The following is a 21,565-nucleotide window of genomic DNA, read 5'->3' as shown; positions in this document are numbered from 1 at the left end:
TTCTACAGCTTTCGATCATATCACATGAGTTTGCAGAGTTGTCGTGAAAAGGCAAAATAATATATCAAATGAAGAACTCATATTTTTTCAGGAATTAAGAGCTCCCTTGTTTAGTTTATGCCATTGGTTTGTGAAAGGATGTTTTATAGCTTGAATAAGGGTTGAGTACTCAGTGCCATCTTTATCTGTTACTGGAGCCAGAAAATCCTCATTCAGCCCACAGCCACGGCATGTGCTCTGCATGCTCTACTGCTAGTCCAAACATCATTAAAGTGTGTGAAGGCTGAAGTCATTTCACATAATTGTAGAAAAGGCACTGCTACATCAATGCACACTATCAACGTTGCCAGCAGGACTTGGACAACTTCATTAAATTCAAAGGATCAGTTCACTAATGTTGTCAGTTAACCCCATTGGTATACATGAAGATGGTTTGTTGTGTTTTTGCCCAGGTTTTGATACATTTGTCTCTGAAATTTCTGCCACCAAACCAGTACAGTAGGTGTGAAGGAAATTTTTTCTTTCCAGAAAACAATGTGCAGGTTAGCCAGGATAATCCACAGACCTCACTGTGGACAGCTTCTTTAGTAGAACATAGTTCCAATGAAAACTGCTGACAGCAAGTTTTGCATGCAAAAAAGCAATCCAATCAAATCAAACATTGTCCTGTTCTATCATTTGAGGCCATACAGTATACCTGAAATCTTGTCCAACCAGCATTAAACTGCACCCTGATCAGTTAGAGCTAATTGATCAGCATGGAGCTGAGCAAGACTACAAAACACAGAATATGGATATTAATCAAGGAAGTGTGAACTGTAGCTGACCAAGTAACATAATCCATACACCTTTTGTCAACAATTGAACATAGTGATTTGGTGTTGATGTTATCTGGATCTAAATGTGACCCACTCACACTATTCACATTATATCATAGTATCAAACGTTGAAATGACAATCTAAGAGGCTTTTTCTTCAGCATAAATTATATATTCAATGTATCTGTGGATGTATGCGCTGAAAGGAAATACAATGACACTCTCTTTTCAGTTGATTTTGTATTTTTTATTGAATAAATGATTTTAAAAGGTAATAACAATGTTTAAAACTACATTATCTTCACAGCCATTGCTTACATACTCCGATAACCCATCTATATATATTCTTTCAACCCTCCCCACGTGTTTTGCAATTTTTTTGCTAGTTTCTTTTTCTTTTCTTTTATTTTTTTGTGTTTGTTTATTTTTTGTGTTTTTTCTTTTGGGGTCATACTATCATAATAAATGCCCATTTCAAGTCGCATCACACTAACAGCAATTCAATAGGAAAGGAGGAAGGGTCTAGCTCTACAGGGGATGGATTTGAAGTTCCCAGTTCATGTTATTCCATCAACATTTTTCAATTTACTAAAGCAGAAAAAAAAGATCCAAAAATCGAGAGGAAAAGAAATAAAAGTTGGTATGAGGAGTTACACCAGGCAACCCTCCCAGCCCATCAGGCCACTGCAACAGAAGAAGTCAGTTTTTACAGCGACACGTCTCTGAAGTCAGTGTCTCAAAAATTCTGAACATAGAAAACCACTAAAATAATTTTGAAACTAGATCCAAAATATTATTTTGAAAAGAATTTATTTTGATGTACAAAAACAGTCATTTTCTTTTTATTTTCTTTTAAATTGTTTTTTTTATAAAAGTTTCAAACACAAGTTTATTGTAGTTTTTATTTCATTTGTCATTATTATTATTATTATTATTATTATTATTTATTCTTTTTTTTAATTTTATTTATTCATCTATCAGTGCGATTGTATACCAGTGCAGCTACTGGGTCCAGAGTAAAGAAAACAGGCCTTTTCATCTTTAATGGCATAAAAAATAAGGAAAAATCCATCTTTTATACAAAGTATAACTGCTGGTCTTTAGGGAAAAAAACATTTATAAACCCATAAAGCTAGGAGGCACACCATGGGATTTTCATTTTTGTAAATTATAGCAATAATAATACTAATAATAATAATAAACAAAACAAGTAACAACAATTTGCAACCATTTTTAACCATCCTTGATGCCATAAACGGCTTCAGAGATAGACTCAATGAAAATTCATTGAAAAATTGGATTGCTTAATAAGTCAAGACAGTTGAGAAATCGCACAAAAAAAAGACAAAGAACATTTTGTCAATTGCAGGGGTGTCTTTTGGAAGGACAGGAAGCCAGGCCTGAAGAGCAGCATTTGGGCATGGCCGCTGGCATCTTTGGTTCAGTCAAACATACGAAGGTAACATGAGCTTGAGCATTCCGCGAAATATGAGAATGACCACACAAGGAATGCTGAGGCTGAACTCTAACCCTGGTACGGAACCGAAACACAATCTGCTACAACAAACTACACGTCGTTCCATAATATCCCATGAGGTATCAATGCTTTAAACAGTTAATCAGTACAGAAGCAGGACTATTTTCTGCGTGTTCTACGTAAAACATTAACTCTATGTCCCATTATAGGAGATGCTTACCTTCAACATAGTTTGAGAGGCTGTGAGAGCCTCAACAGGACCTTTTCACTAGTCAATAAATCAAACCTTGCCTTTTTAGCAGAGGTCAAACGATTCAGCAGCTAAAGGAAAACAGAGGATGTGCTGAGAGAAAAGCAGCATCCAATCTTCCAAGAGAGGCAACGACCACTACTACTGCCACCATCTACCGAACGACACATCACACCTTGACAAACTAGGCCATGAGGTCGGGCCACAGTGTGGGGAGTAATCGAGGGGAAGGAGGCTACGTGTGACTTCTTGTCCTTTCAAACCTGCAGGGGTGTTGACTTGCACTGGTAGGAAAAACAAAAAAACACCTGTTGAACAGATCTGCATATATCAAGGATAGTAAAGGTAACACATGTAGGATTTTCTCTTAATATATCACCGTTAAATTGTAATAACGGCCATTAACAGTACATTCCATAGCCCCTATGACGGGTTTGCTGCAGGGACTTTTCCTTCTTCATTATATGCGTAAGAATATCAGTCTGTTTTTCCCATAGGGAATTGATCCCAAAATCACCCACATTGGACTTCATGAAAGCACAGATTCTTGGGGCTACTGTTTGTATCGGTGACAGTCACATCCTTCAGTTTTAAAATGGGCCGTCAGAACTCATTTCACAGCAATATACTAAAGAGAAAATCTTAAGTGTAGCATCTTTAAGGATGATATGATCAATGAGTCCGCATGACCAGTCACAAGCTGTGACCACCCCAATATGAGGTCCGATAGCACCATATTGTCTTTTAAATCTCTTAATGGTTAATAAGAGTGTCTAAGCCATAGATCAAGCACATCATGGATAAAACCATAGGTCTCATACTCATACATACATGCAACAAAATACATTGCATGTGTATACAAAGACATATGTAAAAGAGCATGGTCAATTTGGTTTTGCAGCAGAAAAATTCAGGTTGTGCTGTACTAAATGGACCAGGAAACGTATGCCTGACTGTTCCTCTTTGAAACTTTTGATGTAGTGTAGTGTTTATCATAAAAGCATACATTTAACTAGAGGCATGAAACTGTCTTCCCATGGTTTAAACATTTAGGTAACAACACCACAGTGCCCAACAGGATTTTTAGAGAATGTGTATGTGGTGCTTTAAAAAATGAAAAAATTGAGAACCAGCAGCTGGGTAAGACGATAGCTAACAGGAGACTGCAGGCATACAGGAGCCCCCATATGTCTAAGAATGTTCTAGCAATAGCATTCAAGTGGGGAAAAGATCATCTGAGGCCCTTTCCTTCACTGTGGTGTGAATATGGAGCTGGGAAAGAGCAAACCATGGAATAGAGGAACACTCAGAGCATCATCTACTGCTCCATCATTGATTAAATCATTCATTTAAGGCAACACAACTTAAATCTGGGTCATTTCAGGTTACTGTGGATGGAGTGCCAAAAGCCCTTGACATTTTGCATAAAGAAAAATAACCTGTCAGTTAGTAAAGGCTGTTACATAGAAAGATGTTGGTCAAGTAACAAGAACCTCTCAAAAATTCCAGTTAGCAAAACTAAAACCAAACCCAAAGCAAGCGGATCACACGATGATCCTCAACAGTTCAAACATTCTGGAAAGTACATCAAACTACACTAGTGTGTGTGGATGTGACTCACAACGAGTGATATTTGGATGGGAAATGGCTTCTTTAGTCCTTACAAAGCCCTGGCTTTTTATTTGTAGACCTTAACTGCAAGCCGCCTGGCCCCATGCAGAGATTCAGCTCTAACTAATTCAACTGTGTTTGCTCTAACCTACTGCCAAACAGCTGACAAAACAGACCACAAATCTCAACATTTCCTGTGCCATGAACACACAGATCAGCGGGATCTCACTGAACAGCAGAGTATTACAGGAGAACAGTGTTAGTGCGGTTTCAACAACTAAATCAACTAGGTGCATTACTGCAACTGCTTCAGAATCTAAAGAGCACAATGACATGCACGGCTAAATGACACACACGTTACTTCCTTTGTGCGTCAAGTGGCTTGTCTTCATTCAAAATGACAATTTTAATACATCATACTTGGTGGACGAGTGACAATGGTTAGCTATGATCTGAAAAGGCAAGACAATGTTTCCACAACAACACGGGTAATATACAAGACATCCGACTAATGACTGAAACCGCCGGATTTGACTAGTATTCAGTGATGCAGCCTTGCCTGAGGCTGGCTGGTGTAAGTGTGCATTCAGAGGTTGAAGACCCAATACATTAGAGGTTGCCGAATACAAACGCTTCAAGCCAAACAACAGACAACTCTTACAAAGTGTGGAATAAAAAGAGAATATGGCTTTAAGTAGTTATAGCATGTCCCTGTCAAGTGACTCCCTGCCAGTAAACTCAGAAACCAACAGACATGGTAAATTTAAATTAAAGCATTGTTCATGCACACGCTTTTTTTTTTTCTAGGGACCTGTAGTTACGCCTGCTCCCCCTCTCCAATACAGGAAATCAGACCCACTTGTAGCCCATTTTACATCGATAATTAACAAATCACCTGCACGGACATGATTATCCTCAGACAAAATGGCTTCCTCCACAATCACCTTAAATTTGAAAAAGTTAAACAAAAAAGAGGGAACATAGCTGTAAGCTCTAGCCAAACAAACGCAGTTCAAGGTTTACAGGTTCCACCACAAAACAGTACAAATACTCAGGGGGAGGTTTCCAAAAATCACTGTAGGGAATCTTTAGGTATAAATCCAATTTCTAATTTACTCTACTGGTTTTCATCTGGTGGCAGACCAATAGCTATATCCACACACAGAAATACACACACAATTGTGAGCTCAAACAATAAACACTACCAGCACAGGCTGGTCAAAGGGCATCACAATCCTACTATCTATACTTTGGAGTATACAAATCCCAATATATAGTTCCAACTACAACACTACAAGAGTTTACAAGGCTAAAACAACCTCAACAGTCAGTGTTTTTTTTTGAGAGGAATTGGAATAGAGACGACACAGCCTTTGAGAACTGCAGTTGCCTTGCTACATGGTACACATGTCTGGATAGTAAGATAACGAAAAGAAGGAAAAAAGAAAAATGTTCTTAGTAAATGTAAAATTGTAGCAAAGCCTAAAAAATATAAGCGTGAGAGTAATCCACCTTAAGAGACTTCCTTCCATCCACAGAATCAAACACCTGATTAGGTTTGCTGAAAATACATAAGATTAATAAAATCTAGTATTTGTTTAATTTTCAAAAATATGAATGAAGGGGGTTATAGATACAGGTATACATATGCTGCAAAAACTTAACCACAGGCAAAGAAAAAGAAACATGGATTTCTTGCCATAATCAAATGATGCTTCGTTGCCACCCGTTGCCATGTCAACGTCTAGGAGACGGCCAGCATGGCAACGGAAACAATCATCATAAAATGGTACAGTAGTAGAAATAGCTAGACCAGGAGGGGGCAGGCTCTCCTGGAAAAAGGTCCGCGGAGAGGTCCAATGATTGGTCATGCGGCTCGCTGTCAGGAATAATGGTTGTAGGGTGGTAGAGGGTGCCCAATGCCATTCTGGTAGTGATGGTGCTGGCGGTGAGCGATGTACTCTGCATAACCCATTGTCATCTTCTCGCTACGGTACCTAGGAATGAGAAAAGATGTGTTGGTAAAGGCTAGCTGACCCCCATGTCATGTTAGGAAAGCTATGATCAGCCACAGTCTGCACTGAAACACAAAACTGCACCTACTGTGACCCTGTACAATTTGTTTAACACAGATGAGTCAATACTAGACTTATGAAGTCTCAGTCAGAACAACAAATATTTTTAAGCATTTTTTTCTTAAAAGAGTACTCCACTGATTTAGCATTGCACATTGTCAGACTCACAATGGACAGTTTTTTTTTTTTAAAGTATCAAAAATCAATGCAGCAGAACCAGAGAAATTGTCTTTAGTATTCAACGCATTCTTCTTCATTGTCAAAACCCGCCTCCAACATTACCCACAATGAAACTCGACCACCAACAGTTCATTTGGAGATTTGGGTGGTCGTGTCTAGATGGTAACCCTAGATTTGCGAAACTCTTGCGAGATTTGTACGTGTTGTTTCTTCAGGGTTTTCTACCATAAAGCCTTTTACACAAACACAGGACTTTCACCCAGGAGGCCACTGTTTGTGTCCTGCGTGAAACCAAAAGTTAACCTTGACTTATTATTTTAACCCAAACCACAATTTTTTCCTAAATAGTTTTGTTGCCTAAATCTAACCAAACTGCAACTGAAAACAGAAAATCATTTAAAAACAAACAAATGAAAATAATAAGTCTAAAATTAATAAGTCAACGCTGACTTTTGGTTTCACACAGGACACGAACCTAGGTCTCCTGCGTGAAAGTCCTGTGTTTGACCCATTCATCTACAGAGACCTCTTCCCTGTGCAGACTTTGTAGCTCTTTATACTACGTAAAGTACTTTAAAGTAATTTAGAGACATACATTATTACAATACAGCAACAATATTAATATAAGTATAATGTAAGTTAATAAGTCCCCTCCGCCATCATTAAAGAATATTTTAAAGTGGCTCCCGGTTAGCTGCCATTGCTAGTGCGGGCAAAGTCAAGCGCTACTGTGGTGAATCAAGTGAGCATGTGCAAGAGTTTCGCAAATCTAGGGTTACCGTCTAGAGACAACAGTAGTAGTGGCTAATGTAGCCTCCAGCTGCTAGCCTCAAGCAGAGATGAGGAGTGGGCTACAGAGATCTGGTAAGTTCACTTCTTTTCTAACTCCACACTTTTTTTATTTTCAAACTTGTAGTCTTCAGCCTCAACCAACGCTCACTTGAGGACATTTATCAGATTTCGCAGATTTATCAGCTCCCTCTGGAGCCACAAAAGGCCTTATACAACTTTTCACAAATTCAGCAGTACTCCTCAAAACCTGTAAACAAAATTTGGTGTGTAAAATTGGTGGAGTTCCCCTTTAAACAACTTGAATGGTAAGTTGATGATATACTGTATCTCAAAAGGAGGACAACGCTGATTTAGATCCCATGTCTGATCATACATTTGTCCTTTTAAAATTTGTGTATGCTTTATAAAAAGGTTCAGTTCTACCAATTCTGCTTGGCTCGCAAAACTCTAACATTAGATTGCATTAATCATAGACTTTGGTCTCAACAGGTGAAATTTAAAGATCCCATCCAGACATGTATTCAGACATATATTCAAATAGTCTGCTTGGAACAGTAATGTGTGTCTGGTGTGTTTTTCCACAAAAAAAGTGTAATTTCCACATTAAAATCCTTAAAAAGGCATCTACTCCTTCTTGCGCATTACAAATTCCAGAATCTATGAATATGCAAATTTTGTTAATTTAAGTTTTCCTGCTGGACACAAGATGTCTCCTACTTGACTGTAAAGTCCATTCTCAGTGTGTGTGCACTGGCAGCTTCAAGTTTCTACATCACACTTGTATAAGTTGCAAATTGGACCAGGATTGAATTACAAACTATTTGTGATGTCACAAATCATGCTTGTAGGCCCCACCCCTTAAAATCAGATTTTCTGTGAGCACAGAGAAACTTTCCACTTTCAGCAGATAAATGTGAAAACAGCCTTCTAGTATCAAACTCTGCACATACATCATTCTGCACAGTGAAGCTCAAACATCCAACTGTAGGAACAAGAAGAAAAACATATTTTTGAGTAGAGAGGGACTTTAAGTATTTTGTCTTATGTTTGGGAACATGGATGTAAATGAAAGTATGTGGCAAACAAAGAGTCTATCAGTAAAATATTCATATATCAGCATGTCTGTAGGTAATTTAATACAGCAAGTGTAATGTTACCTGGTTAACTTAATGGTCTTCCTGAAGTCATTTGTGATGGGAGCTTTGTAACCTCCCTTTCGTAGTAAGGAATCTATGGTTTGAATGTGGTCCCAACCTAAAATGAGAGTTAAATCGCTTTACACATTCCTGAAAAACTACATCCAGCACAACATACATACATACGTTGTCTTTGTAAAAAGAAGATGAGGCTAGATTCTTTGGGGCACAAAAAGATCTCACCTTGCTCCTTTGCAACCTCCGGTAGGTAGGTGGCGGTGCGCTTTGATCCTTTTTCATTGAAAAACTCTATCCTAATACCGTGAACACCCACCTAGAATTCAAGACAGGCATGACAATGAAGCAATGTCATTTTAAACCCATAAATTGCTCTGACAAAGTCAAAGAACAGTTCTGTTGTAACTGTTCATAAAGCCAATATGGAGAACTGTTACATTTTACAACCAAATGCAATGTTCAAACAGGTTACAGCATGGGTGGAATTTCAATTTATTTCCTCCATTCCTTTAGCTTTAGTCTTGTTAGAAACAAATTAACACCCTCAAAAACTGCGGAGGAGCTGCTGTGTATTAATAGCAGAAAGAGTGAGACACCTATGAATGAGCATTTAAGCTGTGACGCACCACAATTCTCAGTGCAAATGTTTTAGCAAACCATGTCTCTTACCTCCCAGTCAAGGTAATCACCGACGTCTTCAAAGTTGGTGAGAAGAGACACTGAGCAGAAGAGGCGAGGCAGCTCATCCCTTGTCATAGGGGGGAAGCGGCTGTCTTTAAGGGCACTGCAGACATAAAAGCACAAAGAAAATACTATTACGAGAGGTGATTCAGAAAATAATTACCACAGGCATGTGATGAAGGATTAGCAGGGCCTGTTGTCTAATGTAGATGACCTATGGACATACAGAAGCGTGTTCGCATCATGGACTCTGATCATGACTGCTCACAGCAGCTCAGTGCTGTTTGTAAAGTGTGTGTACACAATACCACTAAGAAGCTGTGTGTGTTTACATGTACTTGACAGCTCAGCTCAGGTATTTACAGAGGGCCCTGTTTACATTGTAAGACTCCTTTCTTACATAGATTATTTTAAAACAATGTCACTAAAGTTTCAATTTCAGTTCTCTACACACACCTACCCTCTGGGTCTCTCTCATTTGTTAGATGTGTCATGTAATGTGTTACATAACAAATATCAGTAACATAAAGATTGAATTCAGATTTCTAATTGTAACATGTGTCCACCAAAGCCAAGAAGTGCCCAACCAGCGTTTAACCCACCGGGCGGGTGATCCATTGATGCATTCAGATCAACCACCAATGTGAGTTTAACCCACGTCACTGTGTTCATCTGGAAAGGGTAGACGACTGCCCAGTACAACTACACAAGGACTCTTTATTATCACAACTTTACATTTTTTAATTAAAACATCTTTTAATGTCTTTAACAGTCCATACATTACAGTGATAGTAAAGTTATCAATACATTTCATTTGTGTCACTGCCTATCCTGTTGATCTCAGTACCCCGTCTTTTTTTAAATAATAAACACCAACGCAAAACCTTCATGGAAAAACTGACCTAAGGACATTTCTAACTTTTTTTTTTTTTAATCCCCAGGGCCTGGGATCTACGAGATACACGCGCCACACACCGTTACAGCAAGCTACGTAAAAAGAAACAAAGAACAAAAGGAAATACTATAATAAACAGAAATTATGTTATTTGCTGTCATGCAAAGGCCAACTATCAGTTCTGGGGGTCATTTACTACTACTATTCTTACAAAGTCGCCCATGTTAGGGTTGTGATTCCAATGCGCTCGTTGTTCACTATAATTTACTACAGTGTCACTCTATTTCTCCACAATCGTGCTCTGTCACAACATTTGGTCTACAGCTTGGAAACACAGAAAATAACTTTGCATTGTTGCTTACCTGGTAAGGGTGTACTCCCTGAGTCCTGAGTGCAGATTCATGGCAGAAAATGTACCTATACAACCCCTCAACCGCTTGTCTCTGCCTATTTTCCATGTGACAAACAGCGGGCTGAAAAACAAGAAAGAACAAGAGACCTATTTTCCATGTGACAAACAGCGGGCTGAAAAACAAGAAAGGACAAGAGACCATGTTAAAGCAGTTGAACTTTAATAACGTGCACACCAGTTGTACATTTCTGTACTGTATAAACGCTGGTTAACGGCACACATCATCAGTTAATTCTGCTTTAGTATGCCACAGCTGTTATTCACATTAGGTAAAATTGTCACTATTGTCTTTTACACCATGATGGATCAGTTTTGCAGGCTTTTGTTCATAGCATTGGGCCATCTGTCCACCTGTGACTGGATAACATACTCTTTTTTTTTTTAAACAATAACTTTCTACATTTCATGAAGTTATAGGGATTTTCCAACTTTTTTTATGGGGGGGAACTGCTTCTGATAGATCAAATATGTATCTGATCATGCAAGAAATTCTCACTTGTCCGATTCATGAACAAAACGTGTTAATGACAATGAAGGACCCAATTAAATACTGCATAACAGGACTCAACAGTGCTTCAGCAGAGTTTATGATCATAACAGTTTAAAAAGGTATCTCATCTGGGTTTGCATAAGTAATGTTCTTTGAATTAAGCACTTCAGAGAACAATACTCAATGTTGTGACATTACTGGTAGGTATTGCAGTGGATCAGAACCAAAATTGTGCAAAACAGGGCATGATTGCCATGCAGTATTATGTAAATAAAGACCAACACCCTTTCTACAGCGGACACCTTTCAGTCGTGTTTTCCAGTCACCTCTCAAATGTGTGTATGATGGAACATATACACTTCAGTTTTAAATCAATATAGCGGTCCACTGGCCACATAACTGCTCATGCTTCAATCAAGCTTTATTGCAACCAAAAGTGTCTTTTTATGCTTCTGTGTATTCTCTTCCGCAAAACTACATTGATTGTGTATTGTGTTGTGAGCACTGTCAAGACACCTCTGAATGCAGGGCAGTACTGTGGCTGATCAGATCCACTGTGACACTGACAGAGGACTGCTTCTGCTCCCGTTACTCAAAAGTAAATGGAAGATGTCATTTAACTCAATTTCATACTTTAGCAATATTACTTGTGTCACTAATGAATTATTTGGTAACAATGATTATTTTACAGAAGACACTGGCGATAAGTGCAGAGAGACTTTTGTTATTTATCTTTTTCTTATTTATTTCCCACCTTTTTTATGGACCAGTATGGAGCCTTTATGTTTTCTATAGTTGTAACTACTGATACAGCAAAGCTTGGTGAATTCCCCCTACCCTATCACTTTACTCATGAAAACTGAACATGTGTAAGTGAAACTGTGTAAAGAGAAAGGAGAAAAAGGACAAAATGAACTGAGTGTTTCCCCTGTGAAGAAATTTTCAATACCAGAACCAATACTGGTACTTCAACTTTGACTGGTTCGTACGCAATATTTTTTTTTTGTTCAATGCAGAAAATCTTGAGCTAGAAGTCCTATACTCTATGAAGTTAAAAAGGCTTTAAAAGTCCAATTTTTAAAAAAGAAACATGAGACAGTTACTCTGAACAATTCTTAATTTTTATTTTTAGCTTCTTCACATATTAAACAGCTGTTTTACAAAATCAAAACCAAAATTTCAAGTTCAGATTCAATGAAGTACCAGTAATTAAAAACAAAAAAATTACAAAGCAACAAAACATTACAGCTACAGCACGTAGGTGCAAATAGTCTAATGAAAAACAAAGTGGTGTCTAATGGTCACTACTGTAGACTTTGATGTCTTACAGACGTTTCACCCAGCAGTTCCTCAGAAAACCACTGCATGGTTACCATCCTTTGGCTTCATTTTACCTTTCCTGGATCATCTCCCCCCCCCCTCCTCTGCTAGTGAGGAAAGGCTGGTGTCTTCTGGTGCTGTCCTCAAACGAGGGATTGGCGGGGGCAAAGGTTGATGAAGAAAAGAAAAAGATTGCTAGTGTTCACCATTTGGTAGCACAATGGATACACACACGAATTAACAAGATAACATGTTTCCTAGCTAGTTATGACTTTTGAATTGTAAGCTTACATTTCAGTTGTTGCTTTAGCTTACTATAGGTAAAAAATTAAAGTAGCTTACGATATACATATCTATGTTAGCTAACAAACATTTCACAGATTTCAGTTAATATTACCCCACCAATTAGCTACAATGGCCATATCAAGTCAACTAAAGTTAGCTAGCTAAATTAGCTGACTAGTCATTAATGGCTTGGAGGGTGGGAAGGTGGGAGGGAGAGGGCGGTATGGGAACAAGTGTCTGTAATAAGTGATAAATCTTCAATTAATTTTTTTTAATTCAAAAAAGGAAACCCCTACAAAACAATGGTGTACCCACATAGGTGTTTTCACTTAATTTGGAGACAACAAAAAATTAGCTGACCAGTTATGCTAACGTACCTGTAGCAGTGCTCATTGCTGTGTGGTCCATAGGTCTTCTTGTAGTCAAAATGAAGCAAACTGTTTTAAAATGTATGCTGTGTTGGCAGTCCTTGAAGCAGCTACCTTTGTGCACCACTCTCAGCATGTGACCCTCCATTTGGAGGAAACTTGCTGTTTTTACTAAATACTAACAACATGTAAGCTAGTAGACAGTCGGTCACCAGTCTAGACAGCAAAAACACACTGTTTTAAGGTCATGACATTTAAATCATGAAAAAAAAGGGCACATTCGCAATAAGCAAGGCTTCCCATTTCAAAGTTTTAGTACCACTGTCTCCAAAAAATTATCACAAAATGTGACAAAATGTTCACGATCTGAGGCCCTGCATTGTTTACTGGCTACCTCTGCAGAGCACTGTGTCTATGTCAAATGTTGTAGTTGTTTTGAGCATTTCAATAATTCAGTCTGACAATGGCCCCAAGTGAAGGACATGACGAGGACACCGCAGACCGCAGAGTTTCTCAAACCTGTGGGAGTTTTCACATTGGAGGGCATTAGCCTACTACATTCCTAGTCGTTATTGCCTGGTTGAGTTCAGACCTTGGTAACACGTGGTTAAGGTTAGGCTGAATCCCAATGTTCACCCTTTAAGGCTGACAGCCTTAAGCTCAGGGGAAGTTTAAATCTTGCATGCTCAGATCAGTGACTTTGTCAGCTATTATTATATTATTCAGAAAGTCAGCAGCAAACACTCAATTTTATTAAACTATATATGATATATGAGAAAACTACCAACATGGGACTTGACAAAACATGTCCCATTCCTAATCAGGCATTTTAAGTCACTCACACCCCTCATCTGTGTATCTTGATTACACAGATGACATCAGTTAATGTATATGAAGGTTTAATGCTTATAGTGGATATTGGGACTGGGCCTAGGAGGGCATTTTTTAGATTAACAGACTGACAACGGATTATTTTTTTTGTGTATTATCAATGGCAACACTAATCTGGCTTGCCAGGTTAGTTTGGCGCAACACTGGGAGAAATGTCAAAGTGTGGACGTGCAAATGTATAGATGCAACCGTACATGGAATCAGGAATGTCTGAAATTAATTCACAAAAAAAAATGTAATAGTGTTAGATTTGCATTTATTTGATATGTATTTGGTTAGTCAAGTTAACACCAAAGGCATGATACAGTGAGCTGTATCCACTGTCTGGGACATATCAATTCATTGTTCAGTGTTTGCCACACCACTGTGAGTTTTGATTGGTTCTGATATTTGAATGTGTAAAGCCTTTTAACTGGAGATTGCTGAGGTGATTTTGAGATAGACTCTAGATAGAGACGTTAGTGTGTTAGATTTTGAGGATACTCTAGTACAATTTAGGCTCCAACATGTTGGATTTTCTTTCAAAGGTCAACATGCCAAAATCAGCATTTCAGCATATTCATCATTCAATACAGTGTCAACTATAATTGCAAAAGAGCCTTTTGATGTGAAAATGCAGAGTAAGAAGAGAAAGGGAATTTGTTTATTGTATACATATACAATGTGTATGAGGGACTGTTATAGATAATATAATAACATAATAGACAATGATTACCAGCAAACACATTGGGGGTGTTTGAACTGTTTACATAAATACACACCATTCACAACTCATCATATGCATTTCAAATGTATGCAACATTGTATTTTAGTGTCTGCATGATGAAGTGCAAGACTGCCTTTCACTGTTACACTTTAAACTTGTCATATGACAGTAGAATACACATTTTAAATGCTGCAATTCCTTTGACTATTTTCAAATATTTAAACGTGTGTCCCTGTCAATAAGTCACTCCCAAGTTTCTTCACCCATTTCAGGCCAATACACTGGAATAGACAACTATGGCTGCAATTGTAAACAATCCCTTTATAACCTCAAAATGTAAGTAAAACGCCCCCAATTGCTATCACATTACAACGTTGTATAAGGTGAGGTTAAAATGTTTCAGTAGAGGGCGCAGGAGTGCGGTTAAGGGCAGATGATATACATTTATCAATCTTGTGGCTAATTTGGTCATATCACAAATAGCCTCATGTTCAGTGAATGCTTCAAATGGTTACACATTCCGTTTGGTTGTTATATTTATTTAACAAGGTCAATGCTATTTTTAGTTACATTTTGCCATAAGGAATGCTTAGGTATGCTTAGTACTTAGCAAGAACCACCTTTTCTTTGTTGGTTGATGCTAAACTCGGTTGTTACCGTTTGTTTCCTTTGATTCGACAGTACACTTACCAGCTAAAACCTGCTGTAAAACCAGTGAGTAATATGACCGGTTATCTGACCCTGATACCGTGAAGACTTTAATACATTTACCATGAAATTAATGACTACAAGCTCATTAGTGCTTCGTTGCTACTCTAATGTAGCTTATAGCTAACAAAGCTAAACCTAGTATGTGGCAATCCAGAGTTCATTGAGGGCAATTTAGAAGATCAAGAATATTAACATTAACGTTTAACTTTTGATGTTTTGTATTTTAGCAGTTTATGATATATCATTACTAGCAAAACTGCTCCTTTTAAACTGAAAAATAAGCGATGTTATCTTACTCGGTCCACGCTCACTTTTAGCTTAAGTGTTAGTGGCTAGCTAATATTAGCTAGTAGCAAAAAGGCTTATAGCTAACGTCAGCCAGTGTTATTCGAGTTGGACAAACAGTATCGCAAAATGTTTATTTCGCCGAGTAGCGACGGGGAATCTAGAAATACTAAATGTACATCATTCAGTGATAGGTAACATAGCTTGATAACATCACATCAAATCATTCATTGTAACGTTAATGTTAGACTAGTGTAGCTGCAGGCCACAGCAGACAGTCTCTTCGCCAAGGCCCAAATTCCAAATTAAGCTATGATCGCGAGGTTTTCACGTTAATTTCATTAGACGTAAAATATTGTTTAGATGTGACAGTTGTGCCCTTAACACTGAAGCAGAATCCAGAGGTAAACCCATCAAGTGTGCCGCAACAGACATTTGTTGAGAGAAAACACCAATGAGCTTTGACATGCAGCAAAACAACAAAAGACAAAAATACTCACAAGGGATCATTTGTAAACCTGGGTGTTCTCGGAGGTTGGTAGCCGTACAGATGGCAATAAAGCACGTCAAAGCAGAAACAGCACATCTCCGCTGAGACGACCATTTTTCTGCCTCCACTTCCCGAACCAGGTCCCGAGCTGATATTCGGGGATAGGCCGGATGAAGTGTAACCAGCCGGGGCCGGGGACAGAGCGTTTGTGCCGCTGCTACCACTACTACTACTGCCGCTAACGTTACCCCCGGGTCCCCCCAGGCCGTTGGTTCTGCTCACGTTCGCCGCTGCTGCAACGGTCGCGGAGGAGCCAATCCCCAACTCCGAGCCACAATGTCCGGTTCCTGCAACCCCGCTTCCCGCCCCCACCCCGCCGGGACCCCCCGACCCGGGCGATCCCGACAGTTTCTGCTTCTTCACCCCGCAGCACCCGGCCGCCATCTTGGAACAATCTGCACCGACACACCGCTTCCGACCCATAACCGTCACCGCGGGAAGGGTGGGGGGGAACGCCGACCAGACGTAGAAATCCCACTGCGTTGATACGTATGACGGACAATACTCCACTTTCACTCTTTTATTTTTTTGTCGGACGACGAAATAACCGATGTGGCGAAAAGACTGCAATGTCACCCTAGCGTTGCCTTTAAAAATGCGTGACTTCGCTACGCAAAATCCATAGCTGGATAAACGTTTTTTCCATGAGTAGTTAGCCAGTCCAGCTTTGGACCACGGTGTTCCAGTGGATCACCGATAACGTCAAGTCCCAGACAAATATTCACCCTTCTCCCTAACACGACACCATCCGAGGCTATCTCACTCAGTTCCCCGTAAACATACAAGTTCAGGGAGTGCACAGTCCGAACAGGCCGCAGATGACAGTATCCAGGCGGTCCAGATGTGAAGCCGACAGCCAGTGCGCTGTAGCCCCGCAGCACACCTCTCCAAGTGGAAGCTGGGAGCTTGAGTACGCAGGACCCATAAGCTTCAGCACAAATTGCGTACAATGTCTTGGACAGCGTAGCTTCTCATTGCACCAGCTTGTTTGCCACTGCCTCACGAACTTCTAATTACACAACAGGCCCAGTATGTTGGAATTCCAGACGCTGGGATAACGCAGAGTAAAATGGCATCTGATAATGCAGGGTTGGCATGGCACAATGCAACGCGTCAGCGCCGAGCAAGTCATTTCAGTAACGCTAGCCCACAGTTTGCACCTGCATGATGTCTGTTCTTGGACCTGGTTTAAAAAAATCTCAATAACACCCCCGCGTCAAATGTAGAGCTGAAAGTTTTCAGTATAGGTTTGTTTGGAGGTTGTCATCCGTTTATGGGGATACATATAGAAGAGCATTCTAGTCCGTGAGCCGTGAGAAATCCTCCGGGTTTGGCAACCCTCGCTCCGCACCCGTCTCTCAGCTGCTACCATTCAGTGCTGTTCGGGTAAAAGCCCTGTGATCAGTCTGTGGGCACAGGCATCGGTGTCGTCGGCACTCCGGAACCGGATTCAGAAAATGTGTTGCGCCCAGTTGCTACACATTATGCGTAGCTTCTGGGGGTATCAAATTTGCAATTCAGAAGAAATGTACGGTGCTGTGGAAGCTTGCGCGCTCACGACGTGCATACGCGTGTATGCGTGCGTTCATGTAAAAGTATCGGTATCCCTAAGCTATAAAAGGCATACAGTCTGAGTGGTCTTTCTTCTCTGGGCCTATTCTCTGGATTCTCTACTAATTCTTTAAGTATGAATGCTGTAAAGAGAATTGATTTGTCAGTGTCTTTGTATTTCACTGAGGTGATTTATTATTCAAGCAAGCGTCTCAAGGGATAAAGGTTATATAGACTAAGGTGCTTTCTTTTTAAACATTTACTGTTAAAGTAGTTCGTCATTTTGGTTTTATTCCGAATGGCTAACATGAAATCTGTGTACATATCATAGCTTATCTGGGGTCCTGAATCAGTAAATACATATAAATATGAATTAATATGAATTAATTCTGTCATAAATGTCTCCTGTCCAGTTCTGGACCCCCTGAATCATTCTCCAGCTCCACCCCCATTCAGCCCCCTACCTTTTAGTCAGAAATAAATGTATGCTATCAGTAAAAAGAGCAGTGACCAGAGCAGTGGTCTAAATGTCAGTGATTATTACACATTGTAGGGTCAGCTGATGATGACCATGCCCTGACTCATGATGCTGGGCAGAGTGTGCTGGAAAATGAAAACACTATATGCCCGACAGAGTGAAATATGGCCTGGGTGGGTGACATGGGGGCAGGTCTGAGATCTTGATCTCTGGATAAAACTAAATAAAACATATAGACATTGAAATTATTAAATTCATTTGAGCATGTGTTTTCCTCCTTTCCTATGCATTCACAATACCTATTTGAAATCAGCTACATACCTATACCTACATTTAGGCTGAACTACATTTCAAGCAATAAGACTACTGACTACTGAAGCCAATCTGGAAACAGTAATACAGATTCAAGGCACAAATGTCTTTGACAGTTGCTTTTTCATACTTATTTTTCAATTGAACTTACGGGAAATCTGTCAGGAGAGATATATTTGTTTATAAGTCATCCTTCTTCAAGGTTTATGGTCCAAAATAGATTTTTTTTAAAGTAGTCAAAGCTGCATACTTTGGAGAAGAAAAAATGGATTAGCCCAAGACAGTTTATAGTGTCCAAACAATCTCCAAACCTCTCAGAGCAAATCATCTCAGAGGAAGTTGCTCCGTGTTGCTCAGCATTTAAAGCCTGGCTGATAGTAGAGAACATGGAGAATATGTTACATTTTAGAGTGGCCTGTAATATCCTCAGTGCTATTTGCTTTTTGTGTGGTGTTGATTCTCATAACAGGACCAGTGCTGATGAAACTGTAAATGTCTGCAATATTGCAGTGCCAAAAAAGTGCTTGTGCTTATATTAAACTTATCTTAAGGTTTTTGTGCGTTCAGCATCCATTTGCTTTGTCTTTACCCCCATTTGCTGTCAAGTACAGACATATTTAATTTGAGTTTATCATCTGGGCCAGAGCAGTAAGCAGTAACCCACAGACAAGTGCCCCATGACTGACTCAGCATAAGGCTTCAAGTCTGTTTTAAAAGGTACAACTAATTATTGTTGGTTCTTGTGGATATTGACTGAGCATTTGCCCACTAAAGTACATATTTGGCTAAATAACTTTAGTTTGAGCAAGGGTTTGAGTGTAACCATCATTCTCCTGCATGAATGACTTCCATATTTTCTGTTTAACTTTCTTGGAAAATGAATCTGGAAAACGCAGGGCTTACAGAAACTGTTGTGATAACTGATTACCTGATGTGGATTTACTTGTTTTAGACTGTTTTTGGTTTTCATTGAATTTGTATTGTAAATGAGGTGCCCATCATAACATTTCTAAAGAAATGACAAATGCAAATGATAGCAAAGCCCTTGAAAATCATTGCATACCACATCTTATTGTCATCTTATTTGAGCAATATTCATGTAAATGATGTTGCAGTGGGGTCAGTACTCACATGACTTTCCTTATCTGTGAAGGTTATTTTGAGATTATTTCAACTGTAAAAAAACAATGTTGTTTTACTGTGTAGACTAAAATAGTGACTATCCCATTCATTCATTTTATGATAACAGAAACTGCCAAAGCTGGAATGTCATTCTACTTCAGAATATAAGTCAACAGACTAATGTGGAAAATGTCCTCAGTCGTGGAAGTATAATATGATGTGATACGATAGCTTTATCATCACATTCAGCGCTCTAAAGTCATGAAGTCTATAGATTAATCAGCTCTGATGGAATTTGAGCAATGTATGCGGTAATCTTGCTAATATTTCACTGATAAATTTCCGCAGCAACTCAAAACTCAAATTCACTCTAATTAACTGAGAGTCAGCAGGCTTAATTATTATGTTAGCTACTTTACTTAGATTGTAATTCCTTGATCATCTTTTACATTTTCCACAGTTAAAGGGAAACTCCATTATAGAATGCTAAGCTTAGTAGAGCATGGATCTGGTATGTACACATGGCTTAGTGCAGCTGAGCAGAGTGTATCCTCTTCAAAACCCCATCCATGCAACCATTGGATTTTAGGCATGCGTGATGTCACTGCAATGCAATCCACCCCATGCAGATTATCTTTTGAAACTACAACAGGAAAGGGGGAAGCAGGCTGAATTTCCTCCCATTCCAGCTACAGTATAAGAGTGGGCACTGCTGTTCAAGGCCAAAGTGGCTTTAAGTGAGCCCAATATGGCCGAGCTGAGAGCATTATTGTTGCCATTGTAATCTTCCTATTTAAGAAAAATCCACAGTTGCACTATTGTCATTTAGTGAATGTACTGTATATGGAGAGAATAGACTAGTTTGTTCCATTCTTTCACTGTCTGTTCTATTCTTGGGAGCAGAGACAATCTGGCATGTTGTTATTAGGCCTTGTGGTGGAATTTCCCACAGCGGCAGGACTCACCCACCTCTCAGACTACGTGTACAGTAGCTGACTGAAGATAGATAGTGAGCCATACTAATGATAATTCAAATAAAAAGAACGTTCTGTGAAACTTCACAGGTTCTTCAAAAAGTCAAAAAACACAAAATAACATTGCAGCCTATACTACACCCCTGGTTGAATAAAAATCTATTTAATGGGACTAAAGGGAATATAACTGATATTTTTGTGGCATATAATGACTATAGTATATCAGCAGGGGTTTGGTCAATAACAATGACCCACTTATTACTTCTCCAGTCTCCTGCTGAGATTTCTGGATATCAAAACAACTTGGCCAGTCTAGTGTTTTAGCACAAAATCTCTCCATCCACTGTAGTTTCAAGGCACTCTGAAGCCCCCCTACCTTGTGTAATATTATCTTTATGGTTTCAACTGCTCAGTAATGGATGATAAATAATCAATACAATGGTTACACAAGCCAGCAACCAGCATCAAAAGCCATTTTATCACATTTTGCAACATGATGTAGGACATGTCCACTAAATACCACTATTGGATATGCTCCCATGGCTAATTCATTCATACTGTGAAAATGTGACTTCATTGTTTGTATGTGGGGTCAACAGCATCTGTCACAGGAGGGGTGGAGGCTGAGCCAGACATCTGTGTTGGAGAGGATAAGCTCTATCAATGTTGTTGCAGTTCCCACTGATCACAAGGTTGATAAAGGACATAGATTGGGGGCAAATTACAACAGCGCTGTGAGTGCTCTGTTCTCCTGAACATTTACTAAATCCTCTGGTGTATTGGTAGGACAAACTCTGGATGCAGGAGAACCAATTTGGTGAGACTTATGTACAGCATTGTGGAATTTCTGGACATATTAATGCAGCTTATCAGAAGCACACAAATGCAGCACGAGTCCATGCACTGACTTATGGCACTACATTGCCTGCTTAGCTCTCTCCTCCCTGTAGAAACCTTGTCGTCATTTTATCTGGACTCAGCTGTTTTCCCCTCTGGCTCCCAGTGTAATGACCTTTCTCTTCCAGCCAGAACAGAAGAGCCACTCCCCCTTTTCTATTGTAGGCTCAAAACTCATCTCATCAAGAGGGATGTCATGTCACCCACTCAGCTTCCCTTCTGCCTTATCTTCCTCCTCTATTTGCACTCATCTTGAAGTGAAAAGAAAAAAATCTCACAA

The 21,565-nt window shown here is 39.4% G+C and overlaps 1 protein-coding gene across 3 annotated transcripts; it reads right to left on the bottom strand.

Annotated features, from left to right (window-relative positions):
- Nucleotides 1-1,043: 1,043 nt before the first annotated feature.
- Nucleotides 1,044-17,492, bottom strand: ammecr1 (AMMECR nuclear protein 1). 3 transcript variants are annotated; one of them, XM_044221568.1, is made up of 7 exons: nt 15,902-17,492; nt 10,296-10,406; nt 9,027-9,141; nt 8,583-8,673; nt 8,361-8,457; nt 8,154-8,185; nt 6,024-6,153 (listed from the first exon to the last, which is right to left on the bottom strand). In XM_044221568.1, the coding sequence occupies exons 1-6, from the start codon at nt 16,372-16,374 to the stop codon at nt 8,155-8,157; spliced, it is 918 nt and encodes a 305-aa protein (XP_044077503.1). In that variant the 5' UTR covers nt 16,375-17,492; the 3' UTR covers nt 6,024-6,153; nt 8,154. The 3 variants fall into 3 exon arrangements, with proteins under 3 accessions (XP_044077502.1, XP_044077504.1, XP_044077503.1); XM_044221567.1 differs by lacking the exon at nt 8,154-8,185 and having other exon boundaries at nt 1,044-6,153; nt 15,902-17,483; XM_044221569.1 differs by lacking the exons at nt 8,154-8,185; nt 10,296-10,406 and having other exon boundaries at nt 1,044-6,153; nt 15,902-17,491.
- Nucleotides 17,493-21,565: the final 4,073 nt, after the last annotated feature.

Source organism: Siniperca chuatsi, linkage group LG14 (genome assembly GCF_020085105.1).
Source record: "Siniperca chuatsi isolate FFG_IHB_CAS linkage group LG14, ASM2008510v1, whole genome shotgun sequence".
NCBI lineage: Eukaryota > Metazoa > Chordata > Actinopteri > Centrarchiformes > Sinipercidae > Siniperca > Siniperca chuatsi.
This window is presented reverse-complemented; position numbering and strand designations above follow the sequence as displayed.